This window comes from Chrysemys picta, chromosome 10 (assembly GCF_011386835.1).
Source record: "Chrysemys picta bellii isolate R12L10 chromosome 10, ASM1138683v2, whole genome shotgun sequence".
NCBI classification, from domain to species: Eukaryota; Metazoa; Chordata; order Testudines; family Emydidae; genus Chrysemys; species Chrysemys picta.
In genome coordinates, this window is record NC_088800.1 from 86,049,652 (window position 1) to 86,062,733 (window position 13,082).

The 13,082-nt window shown below is 46.4% G+C and overlaps 1 protein-coding gene across 4 annotated transcripts in view; it reads left to right on the plus strand.

Moving 5' to 3' along the window:
- Positions 1 to 13,082, plus strand: part of PRKCB (protein kinase C beta) — a 235,275-nt gene that overhangs the window by 172,045 nt on the left and 50,148 nt on the right. For all 4 annotated transcript variants that reach the window (XM_005288918.3, XM_005288917.4, XM_005288920.5 and 1 more), the window contains one exon: positions 8,628 to 8,801. In XM_005288918.3, the coding sequence (XP_005288975.1) occupies positions 8,628 to 8,801 (174 nt within the window). The remainder of the gene's footprint in view (positions 1 to 8,627; positions 8,802 to 13,082) is intronic.

The following is a 13,082-nucleotide window of genomic DNA, read 5'->3' on the forward strand; positions in this document are numbered from 1 at the left end:
CAATCCTGAAATTGCTACTTCAGCTTCAAAGTCTAGACTAGGCGGAAGGCTGTGTTTCCGTTGTTGGTGTATCAATACATCGTTCACCGCTATGACAGATGGCCTGACACCAGACTGTTTACTGAGCTTTCTTAATAGAGGAATATTTCTCCACCTCAGTATAAATGTCTTGGATGGGGGGAGGGGGGGTGACAGTGTACCGAGAGGACACGATGCTAATGTCTCTGATAAATATAATGGATCAAAATTGTGTCCTTCAGGATTCACCCTATATTTACCCTCCTTTACTCATCCAGATGGAGGAAGTGTTCTCTCATGGCTAGACCAAGGCTAGAGTCAGGAGTCTGGGTTCTGTTCCTTGCTCTGGCACCAACTCATGACCTCGAGCGAGTCACAACCGCTGTTTTACCATCTGGAAATGGAAATAGTTCACAGAATAAATGATGTTTGTGGGGGGTTTGAGATCCTCCAGAAAGTGTTACTGAACAGCAAATGTGTTAACTTCCCTCAGCCCTTAGAACCATCAGATTCTCCGTCCGGGCACCTGCCCCAGGAGCTTCTCGAAGCGACAGCTCTGGAGAGGGTCCATTTTAGCTGTTTGCTCTTGGTTCTAAAGCTAAAATAGTAGTGAAGATGCATGCAGGTTTATTCTAGTTCTTTAGCTTTAAACAACAAAATAACCCCCCCGCACAGAAAGCGATGGGCCCCCAAACAATTAATTAGTGACTGCCCAGCAGTATTAAATAATCACATGCAGATTAACTCAGGCAGTCAATCAATCCAAATCTCTCTCACACCCAGGAACATCCGAACCGGTCTTCAACTTTCCCCTGTAAGCCTGTCAAATCGATACTAAATGGAGCACAGTCACAAACCACCTAAACATTCTCTGCCAGCTGTGACCTCTCCCAAGTGCCTTCTGGTTTGTCATCTCAGACCCTAGCCAACCGCAGTTTAAAACAACACCACTAAAATCTTACAAATGAAAACTAGCCGCTGCTTTTGCCCACTCTTCCCCGCCCCACTCCTCCTCCTCCACCACACAAATAATCCCTTTGAAAGTCTCCTGCTTTGGCATCTGGGAATTTGGGAGTTTTTTCTCCTCTTCTTTTTATTTTGAGAAACCTTAACAAACCCCTCAGTTGGAATCGTGGCTTATGTAAGGGAATGTGACAGCAACGGTTCTGTGGAACAGACTGTTATAAATATGCTAATTAGTGCTCGTTAAAACAGAACGTTGGTCTGTGCGATTAGATCCAGCCCGGCTCCCGCTATTCCCCAGTGGGAGGGTTCCCCACTTTTTTCCTCTCATCCTTTGCTGCACATTTGTTCCTTAACATTCTGAAATCAAGGAGTTCCAGCTGCGCGTCTCTCTGCCGGAGGGATATCTGGGAAAACGCTTTAGAGGATTTAAGGCTTTTAAGGACTGTGTGGAGAGAACGTCGTTTATTATTATTTATTTTCCACTTAGTAAGATGGAGCTGTTGGACATTTCAAAATTAACCATGCGGATCATCAAATCCATCCCAGCCCATGAGCTAGCTAGCGTGTGAAATGGGCATGTTGGCAGGGAGGCACTGGGTCTAAGGTGACATCAGCACAAAACAATCTTTTCCCCCATAATGGGGCATCTTGTTTCCTTAGATCTGTCCAGGCTTCAAGAACTAGCTAAGTTCATGGAGGATCGATCCCTCGATGGCTATTAGCCAGGATGGGCAGGGATGGTGTCCCTGGCCTCTGTTTGCCAGAAGCTGGGAATGGGCGACAGGGGATGGATCACTTGATGATTCCCTGTTCTGTTCATTCCCTGTGGGGCACCTGGCATTGGCCACTGTCGGAAAGACAGGATACTGGGCTATGTTCTTATGTTCGTTGCTTGTTCCCCGTAACTGCCCAATTGGATGGCTGAGCTCTGCTGTGCAGGTCTGAGAAACACATTCTGCCCTAGACATGTGCAGCCTGGCTAGCAGTAATTTGTATCTGTCACAGTAGCCTCCTTCCACAGCCTGTGTTGCCGCAGCTTAAACTGTCTAGCTCCATGTTTTGCCGTACGTGGTAAACCACCTATCAAGTCATTGATTTTTTTTTTTAGATTCAAAACAGCCTGTAAGAGCTGTTAGAGTATAATTGAACCTATTTTAGTGAATCCCTGTTTCACTAATAAACTGGTTAACTCTTTGGTACCCAGAGCCAGCATTTACTGCTTAGTATTCTCCTCGCTTGCATGCTACGGCTGGCAAGCATCAGGAAAACCTAGATATTGGCCTCGGTGGAGTTTAACAAACCTGTCCTCTCCTCATCCAGAGTTGGACTGCCTCCAGTTATTATGCTGGAACCGTCCCAAGCACATATACTCTCTTACAGGAATAAATCAAGTTAAATATCAGCTTCTCGTGTGCCAGAAAAGGAATTGCAATCTATCTTACAGAGCGTGTTCTGTAGGTGTAAAGCCACCGCAAAGACCGGCTTGAGGGTCATGGGATGGAACAGTTCTCGTCTGGCTTTGTTACTGCTGTGGGAGCTCAGTAAAATAATGGCATCACATTTCATTGAGTGAGTGTTTGGTCTTCAGTTCCACCTGGACTCAGGCTGAAATGTGCTTAGCAAGAAAAAGGCCACCCTTCGCTAAATCCAGGGCATCTTGGCCCATTCCTGGGCTGGGGACAGGCCCATCTGCTCCCCCTCTTTGGCTGCTCTGATAGCCAGGACCAGAGCAGACCCAAGCAGCTATAAATTATAGGATTCTCCTTGAGCTTTAGCAGGTGGAGGGGGAGAAGGGACCCATAATTCCCTAGGCCAGTTTTTAATTGAACAGTGCAATGTTGGCAAAGCCTCCCTCTGGTCTAACCAAAATTGTAAAAAGCTAAATTTATGCAGCTGGTTCATATTTTGCAGCTACTCAGTCTGTGACACGAGTGAGCTTGGGTTTTATGGCTTTTCTCTGGAAAGGCCTGAGCCTTTTGCTTCTGCAGATCAGGGTGTTGGCAGGATCCCCTGGCTGAATGAGTTTTGGGTTATTTACTCTTCTGCATGTCTAGGGTTGATTATTTCCCTGGCGTGGGGGAGAGCTTTCATGTTTGGATCCATCACATACCGGTAATGATTTACAGTTGCTGAAAACTGCTCACCGGTGGCCGTTTTTATCTTGGAATTGAATCACTTTATATAGAAGTTCTAGGAGGCGCTCAGCTACTGTGTTGATGAGGGTCATATAAGTACCTAGACAGATCAGTTTTAGTTGCAGTTTGCAGTAGGATGGCACTGAAGACAATGGTATAAACCACTGGTTTTTTTTGTTTTTGTTTTTTTTCTCTGCTCCAGTATTTATAGGGTTTCAGGTGCCGTGGGTGCTGCTAAAGTGACGTAGGTGAGTGTAGCAAGGAAGCAAACTCTGTAGACACTACACTACCTTATTTGCGCAGAATGCCTCTCCCAGCGGTCTGGAAAGTACCTTCCAAACAGGCCAAGGGTCAGGTCCTCTCCTCGGTTGTGCAGGTCTGAATTCAGAGTGGCTCCGCTGACTTAAGTGAAGCAACTCCGCGTTTACACTTGTGTGACCCCGTGTGTCTGTCAGTCTGGATCTAAACACAGAGTCCTACATTGACCCAGGCTTAGTAGCATACATCATACATACACTCTGTGCAAGTGCCCACTGATTTCTTACGCAGCTGCAGAGAAGAAACTCTGGTTTTCCTCCTGTATGTTAGTGATGTGGAACTGCCTGGCTCACAATCTTTAGACCAGCCCACTGAGATGCCTGCCACACGTTTCAGCGTTGGTATGCCATTGGAGAGCCACTGAATAGAACATTTACAGCTTAAGTAAACCCTAGAGCAGTTTTTTCCCATTTAATTTTGTACACCAGGAAACTGTGGCCTCTCATTCCATTGCCGACACTAAGAACACTGATGTGGCAACAGATGTGCCCTCCAATTTGATGAGAAAGGTACACGGACATCACTTCGGCACCATCCATCAATCTATTGGGGGTTTTCACCCTGGAGGGCTAGGCTCCAATTGACTAAGCAGAGTCTGAATCCACCACATAATTATTTACAGTTACTGAACCCTGCACTCCAGTGGCTTTTATCTTGAAGTGTAATCAAATTTTTTTTAATTTTTTTTTGGGGGGGTACCTCAGGGAAAACGTCCCAGTGTGTTTATCCCTCAATGAGCTTTCTTATCAAAAAGATGCACACACTCTCCTGGAGGCTTCCAGGCACAGCATTTTTAAAAAGTATCCAAACTCTCCAAGTTTTGTAATGCACCATGATGCCTCTGCTTCATAACTGAGACAACTCTTGCTCTTGGTTTCAAGAAAGCAGTCCACTTGTGGCCTTCATGCTGAGACACAAGGTTTAGAGATGCCCTGTAGCCTTTCAGAAAGAAGTGTCTAGCCAACTGGAGCCCTGATCCTTCCAGACATGAACAACATGGTTTATTCACTCACTTCCAGATAATTTCCCTTCTTCAGATGGCTTTCAGGAACCAAAGCCCATCCTTTTTGATCAGTTAAAATCAACTCTGTTAAAACATAACCCGGATGACTTATAAACCTAAACTGCCTACACGAGAATGTTAAGGATAAATGTCAGTGATCAACTTAAAATATTCCTTAGTTCATGCAAAACTGTAAGTGCTTGCACGGGTCAGATGCAACAGACAGAATAAAGGAATCTTAACTGTGTGCTTCTATAGCACTTTTCATAGTCAAAGCACTTTACAGGAAATAACCACTTTATCCCTACAAATTGCTCCTGCAAAGTGGACTAGTAGAACTATCCCAGTTGTGTAGCTGGAGATACAGAGAGGGACTTGTTCAAGTCATGCAGTGAATTGACAGGAGAACTGCGACTAAATTCAAGAAGGTTCTTGCTCCTTGTCCCTGTCCCTCATTGGGTGACTTGCTAAACTGGTCTTCTGCCTACATTGTATGCGTCATTAAAAAACAAAGAAAGACCCTCTAGCCCTCATGGAGGCAGTGGCCATCTGAAGTGCGGACTGGCAGCTTCTGCCTGAATTTGCAGACAGCCTAAAACAGTAGCTCTAAGAGGTGCAAACTGTCGCTGTTTGCCTCTGTTAGGGTGTCAGCTCTGAACCCTAATGGTGATGACTTAAATGTCAATGTTTGTAACTCACTGATGATTAAAGCTTACAAGAAAGAATGGTGGTTATATTCTGAAGATCCCCATGGTCAATTGTCAGTGACCTCTCATTCTAGCTTCACAGGTGGGCAGAACTTAGCTCCTGCTCAGAGAAGTGTTAACACCATTCCCCTCCACCCGCAGTTTGATTCCTGATGTCATTCATGAGCTAGTGAAGAACAGTCAAGGGAAACTAGGGACCTTTCCTTCTGAGGCTTCAGGACATACCTTCTCCAAGCAATGGTTTCAAAAATACTAGAGGGTGGATTGACCTTCTCTCCTCTCCAAGGCATCAGGGTGCAGGACATTGTCCCTAGTAAGAAAGGACACATGCTAGTAATCTTCTTCATGTTCTTGTCCTCATGGCCCAGCGAATGCCTGCCTCTACACACACATGCTTGTCAGGCTGCTGAGGGATTTGAACTTCAATTTGAAGACTGGGGACTCAAAGTGCTACTGTCATACAAATACTATTCTGTCCCAGTGCCCATTAAGGTCCACGAGACTCTTTCCAAGGCTTTCCCTGAGCTTCGGTGCAAGCCCCGAGGCTTGATCCTCCAAGATGCTGAGCGCACTGGCCTGCCATCTAGTAAAGTATTTAAGCACGTGCTTGGTTGTAAGCACAAGCGCAATCCTGTTGACTTCAGTGGAGGATGCCAAGTGACGCCAGCTGAGGATGTGGCCGGTACTGCGTCAGGTCAGTTGTCTGCAACCATTTGTCGAGGAAGGAGACAGAACTGTGGTCTCCTGGTCTGAGCAGAGTCGGGGACACTGAGGTTCTAATCCCGGCTCGGGCAAGTCCCTCTGCCTTAGTGCCGCGCTTTCCCCATCCGTAGGGTTCGGGCAATACCATTAACCTGCCACATGGGGAACTGTGGGGATGAGTTAGTTGGGCTTTGATATGGAACAGCTGTGTGGAACTGTCCGGTGGTGTTGGTACATTCATTAAGCTGAGTAATAATGAATGTCCCCACCAGCCGCGATTCTCATTTGAATGTGCAAATATTTGCCAAAACACTTGACCTATGCTCAGTCATCAGGGTTTTATCTACTAATCTTAGACAGACTCGGACGCATTCTGCTCTGTTACTCATTTAAATATAAAACTGCACACCTGGGGGGTTATTCTCGGTTTACATCGCTGTACCACAGTAGAATTAGGCCCCGTGAACCCTATTTAATAAAACCCTTCCTAGCCCTACGGTGAAACATAGATATTGTCACTGTATTTAATCTACCTCCTGTGACACTGTCTTGGGGGCATCCAGAACTGTAAATTACCTCCTCTTCCGTGGCATGCGAGAGATTTGCTGCTGCTGCTGCTAGACTGTGCATCAGCTCTCTGTTACCAGCCCTACGCTCCTCCGGACTCTGCCAGCCCTTCCTTCACCATGCAGAGAACACTTGGGGCAAGGCAGTGCCTGAGCCCCTTGAAAGAGCATTGGCGTGCAGGGTCCAGCCCGTCACAGAAATGACCAAGTCCACTGTCTCCAGAGCGACAGCAAACACACCTTCCTGTTGGCTCGGCTGAGGATTCACACTTGAATATCTTGTACTGAGAGGAACATTTGGTAAAGCCAAGAATAAGCTTATTAATAAAAAACAGCGATTCAGGTGATACTAAGCGAGGCTAATAAAAACAGAAAATGGTTATAAATCAACCAGAAGTCTAACATGCTTTCTAGTGACTAACCGTAACCGTCTAAAACTGCCTTAGACAAGGATTGCTCACCGAAAGTCTCCTCTGTGTCGGAAGTGCCGGCCAGCCAGGATCCAGCTTTTGTGGATATAAACAGTGCTGCTCTTTTTGCTCCCGCAGAGGTTTGTTCCCCCTCTTCTTATAGTCCAGTAAATCTTTGAGATCTATCCTGTGAAACGCACCCCCAGAAAAAGTTCATCTGCCCCTCTATTCTTCAGCACCACACGCCATGCTGTTCTTCTCATCCTTCTGTTAGTTTGCTCTTCCTGCTGACTCAATATGCAATTATAATTCCCATTGTCTCTGGCAAACCCTGCTCCATTTACACGTGAGAGACCTGGGCAGACTGGCAAGTCAACGTTCCTTTATCTGGGAAACCTTTATCAGCCCTGCCTAGTTTGCTTGGTTTAAACATATTTTCAGTATACACAAACAGCTTCTTAATTGTTATCTGGACAGCCATCATGCCATGGTCCTGATGACCAGCATGTTACAAGCTTTCATTTGATACCGTACACAACATTCTTTGGAGATAAATACCATGCCAGCAATGTGTTAGGTGTAGTGAGTTGGTCAGGCCAGATAGGAGTTGCTGTGACAGAATCATGGACCCTCTCCTGGGGACGTTGCCGCGCTCTTAGGGTCACATCTATCACCCAAACAGCAGTATTTTTGCTGGGATTCTATTCTCTTGCCTTTCAAAAGTCCACAGGATGCTGCCTAGGTTGTTTTTTTTCAGCTCTGCTATGGTCTTAAATTATTTCTTTTCCACTCTATTGATGTTCATTTCTCCTAATTTATTTTCAAAACAGCCTAACGTATGTTCTCAGTGTGACTAAGGATTTTAATAGTCTCTTTTAAATGTAAAGTAATTCCATTCCACTGACTATTTGAATTTAACACAACGAGAGAGAGAGAAAATGGGAAGCAAAACGTGGCCGCTGGTGAGCGGTGTTTGTTTCGGAAGCAGCCCACACCAAATTGAAGCAATGTATCTTCATAATCTGTGGGGTGTCGGCAGGATTTTCAGGAGTCCTCATTCGTGCTGATTTGATTAATGAGACAAAATCGCTCTAGCAGGAGACGGCAGCCTCCGTTTATTATAATAAATAAATCTGCAGATTGACACAACTGGTTTAAAATATTAGGTGAACAAATTATTCTTCATGAAGTAAAGCAGTTGCTGAGTGATGGGCCAGATGAATAATTGTGTTTCAATTTACCCTGGGGGTATCAAGAGTGCCGCCTTTCATTCACTGTCAAACAAAGTGGAAGCGAATTAAGATAGTTGCATAACTTTTTACCACTGTGGTATTTGATGAGGACTCTCTGAATCGGAGGCTCATCCACCAGTGCTGCTTCCATTCAGAGCACCCCAAATATGGATGGGCACTCGGAGAAGAAGGCTGGTCTTGTGGTTAAGTCCCTGGACCGGAGATCTGGGTTCAATTCCTGGGTTTTCCACAGACTCCAGGGTAAAGCAAGTAGGGCCAGATTTGTAATGGTATTAGGTGCCTAAAGATGTGGATAGATACCCCTGAGAATCTGACCGGCAGTGTCTCTGGACCCCAATTCCCCATCTGTGACATGAGGATAAAAGTATTAAACGACCTCACCGTGTTGTTGGGAGGGTAAGTATTCCCGAGATGCTCTCACACCGTGGTAATGGGAGCCATAGCCAAATAAACAAGCCCTAGGTGGATCTCCTGGCATCTGTGAGGACGAAGTAGAAACGTAGCCCGGGCACAGGCACAGCGTAAGCAATTCTCCCGTTTCCCGCACAGGTCATGCTCTCGGAAAGAAAAGGCACCGATGAGCTCTATGCCGTTAAGATCCTGAAGAAGGACGTCGTTATTCAGGACGACGACGTGGAGTGCACGATGGTTGAGAAGCGAGTGCTGGCTCTGGCTGGGAAGCCTCCGTTCCTAACGCAGCTTCACTCCTGCTTTCAAACAATGGTAAGTGGGCAACCTTTACATTGCCATCAGCCCTGTGCAACATGCCCCTCAGAGAGGCCTTGTGTAACTGAGGGGTTTGTATCCAATGTGAACGTTAGTGGGGTGAGCCTCCTCCCCCCCCCCGGGCACCGTGGACTCTAGACCAGCTCAGGGTGCTGGGAAGGGGAAGAGGCTCCAGTCACTTCAGGGCAGGGGTGGCAGGTAGAGACCTGCCCCTAAGATGCCCCATCATCCGAATCCAAGGAGAAGGGAACCCCATCCACCACCCCAAGTTCTCCCCAAGCCTCGGGTGATCCTGAGACATTGCAGTGTGCTCTGAAGCACTATAGAAATGCCTGTAAGTAAATATATGAATTAAATATGTGGCCAGATTTTCAGCCCCCTTTGAGCCTGCCTCTGATTTCACACTGCATTCTCTGCGCACCCAAAGAACCGTGCTTGGAAAAGTGCTCGCGTACGTTTCCCTCTTGCCAACCTTTCATGCACCAAACACTTCCTCCGGGTGTGCACGTTCAAACATGGAGCCTCAGGCTGGGAACCTGGCAAATTTCTCAGCCAGCCCTTGATTGAATTAGACCTGGTCCTTAAGCCTTTCAGAAAGACCCTTGTCTAGGGTTTGAGTTACAGTCCAGGTAGCAAAATACCACTTTTGTCAGTATTCGCTGCTTGGAATTAAGAAGCTGAGCAGATGGTGAAACCTAATAAGAAATCCAGAAATTTCCAATTGAAATAGGCATCTTATTAACTTCTGCAAATAATAAATAGCATTTTTTTAAAGCCGTCTGTGGCCAGCTGTGGAACAACTTGTAAATGAAAACGCCCAGGTATTTGTCAGCAGGAGCAGGGAACAGTAATCGGTCTAGTCTGCTAGACGGACGCCAGTGGAGTCAGAGAGGATTACACTTTAATATTATCCCAGCAATTGGATTTCCCAAACACATTCAGTGTATTTAAAGTGTGTGGCCCAGCTTTGCAGAACAGTAATCAAAATATGGCAGGGGAAGCTCTTTCAAACACCATCTTTGTGGCATCTGAAGTGAGTCAGTGCAGGATTATTTCTAGGAGACCTACAGTAGCTAAGTAGTAATCATGTTTGTAATGTAATCAAAATGTGTAGCAGAGTGTATTATCAAATGCAAGCACAAGCCCTCTGATTTCTCGGAGCACAGTCCAAAGCACAGTTCCCAGCCTGCGCTGTTAGTTCAATTGACTACTAAAGAAAAAAAAAATCTCAAATCCGCCTCTCAAAGAATGAGAGAATTATTGTTCAGGCATCACGGGGAAATTTTGCACCCTCAGCTAAAAGCCTGTGGGCTCCAGCTAATCTGGAAAAAGGGGAGTGTACTCTGGCATCTTTATAATCCCAGAGGCACGGCCAGCATAGGACTGCTGTTAACTGCCCATCAAGCGTAAAGGCACCTCTTGTTCCCATGTGGGCCAGGACGGAGATGAGCGCTTCCATCATAGTAAGCGATAATAATGGGTATTGTCCTGCCTTTGCCTCCACGTTGCAGTGTGAAGCAAGGCAGGAGAAATGGTAAATAAAATCAGCAGAATAAAGGGACCCAAAGAATCCCATTGTTCCTGACTCAGCTGTTGGGTGAGAGGGGGGCATGCATGTTTGATCAGAATCCTGGATAAGTCTTGGCATGCACTGATTGAACGTTGGTGGAAAATGCTGAGGATCAGAGTCGCTTTTCCTAGCTGGCGATGCAGCTTTCTGTTCCAGCCTGCAGTCAGGCCAGCCATCTGGCTTCTCTTTCTCTATAGCTATATAAAAGAGAGAAGCTGTATCTATATATCTATCTATACACTTTTTTTAAAGCACAAACATTCTGTTTTCCTCCAAAGGGAAGGAAGCTGAAGGCCTGTTTTTTAGTACTGGCTTGGCTGTATCGAGTAGCCACCTTTTTAATGTTCTTCCCCATTGATGTTGATTGATACTTTTTACATAACCGTTCTGAAGATGTGCAATATTGTCTGACATTCCAGTTATTCTACAAGTGTGATTGTGCTTTCAGAATCTGAGTTCCCTCCACTGCACATGTCCGTGTGCACATGTATGGAGGGGCCATGTGCAAATCGTCCAGACATCAGATGGGTCTAAACCTATTTTAGATGCTTGTAATGTCATGTTTTATGTCACCTGTTCACATTTGCATATCTTCTGCTTTCCTTGCTTTTGTAGTCCTGGGAGCAGGGTAAGGTTTATTTCAAGGAGAAATGCAGAGAGAGCAAGAGAAACAATGGGTGAAATATTTCACATTATTGTAGGCCAGGAATCAAAAGCCCCCTCTCAAGTTTTGGTTGCTGAATGACCACTGTATCTGGCTGCTCCTTTATACCCCCAAATCATCTCTGCCGCCTATTATTTCCCCGACGCTTGTTTTATCCTTGGAGGTGTCTGCTGCCCTGCTATGGAGGAGTGCACACTCCTGCCTGGGATTGTGTTGAACTTCCCTTTGTTCATCTTCAGTTGGGTGTGTGTTTGTGATGAGGGTGGTGGTGGTGAAGGGCCAGCGTGCATGCGGCGCGCGCACACACACACACACACACACACACACGACTGACCTGTTACTGCCTCTCTTGCTGAAGCACAGGCTCCAGCTGTTTGTGGCAGGTGTGAGGTGTATCCACCTGGCCTGGGGACCTTTCCCCCCACCCCCTTGTGCCTGTAACTGGATGATGTCACAAGCCCTGTTCCTCAGCCATGATAAAAAATACCCCAAGTCTTGGATGCAGCCCAGTGCACTCCTCCATGAAATACACTTGCGTGCCCCACTTTCTTCCCTGCAATTTGTGCGTGTGGGTGGGTGTGTCCCTGCCCCACCCGCTGGAGGGGAAGAGCCCTGCTCTGTGTGTCTGAGTGCGCGCTAGGGTGACCAGATAGCAAGTGTGGAAAAACTGGGACACTTTTTGTTGGGGGTGGGAGATATAGTTGCCTAGGTAAGACACAACCCCTAATATTGAGACTGTCCCAATAATATCAGGATGTCGGGTCACCCTGGTGTGTGCTACTTGAGGAACGAGCCCTGCTCTCTGTGTGGAACCTGTCGACCTGTGGAACTCTGTGCCAGAGGATGTTGTAAAGGCCAAGACAATAACGGGGTTCAAAAAAGAACTAGATAAATTCAGGGAGAATAGGTCCATCAATGGCTATTAGCCAGGATAGGTAGGGATTCTGTTTGCCAGATTTTTCAGATGGATGTGTGCGCCCAGCCAAGTGGGAAAGAGGGGTGGTGACACAGTGTATTGGGGGATACATTTTATGAAGGGTTAGTGTGTGTTATAAGCATGTTACAGACACAAGCAGCATGCGTTAGAGCTAGCTATAAGCACACCCAGCAGTAGGGGTTTGAAATAAGCAACCTTTTGACCTGTCTGACTCTCTAACAATCGATTTACCAGTTATTAAAACATCTACTAATTTATTAACCCTTTATAAAGGTCCCTTGAATACAGAATGTAACTGGAGAGAGGGTAGGCTAAATATCGGCTCTGCAGAGAGTGACATTCAGGGAGGATGAGGTCAGTGCAGCTTCCTTTTGGCTCACCTGATAGACCTGCTGTTTGTGGGCCAGGAGGCTGCTAATTGAAATCTCTGCTGCGGCAATGTGTTTGATGGATGGACAGGCACAAGCGCGAACACACTCTGTGTCTGGTCCTGCAATGGCAGGTTTTCTGGCTGTGTAAGTGCACTAAGTGTTTGGCCACCATTTGGCAAATGCAAGAAGATTCAAGGGAGGCGTCCGGGCTGATGTGAACACTGCAGCTCTAGCTTTGGATTCTCCGTTAGCTGAACGTTCTTGTGTAAAAGCTGCTGGCATATCAGTACTGCAAAAATACCAAGTGATCCAGGATCCTGAATGCGGCCGACAAATGTGTCTTGAGATAAGAGATGAAAAAAGAAAACCCTGATGTCAAAAACCCTGAGTGTAAATTGCGAACAGAGTTCCAAATAGAGCAAGTGTGTGTCATTTATCCACAAACTGCAGTGCATTGTGCTGATGGACTACAGCTCTCACTTTGTTAATGCGAGTTGGGTATGCAGAGTGGGGCAATAGCCCCACGGATGTGGCTGCTCCCTAACCTGGCTGGGAATTTTTTTATTTAAAATGAAGATTTGGAAGGGGAGAGGGGGCGGGGGACCCCAGACTAGTCAGTAGTTCATTGGTTAAGAGAATGAGCTGGGATGTGGGAGGGCACAGGTCCAAGTGCCCTAACCACTCGGCCATTGGCTATTCTGGTCGCTCACTTGCACTCGTCTTGCAAAATATTTCA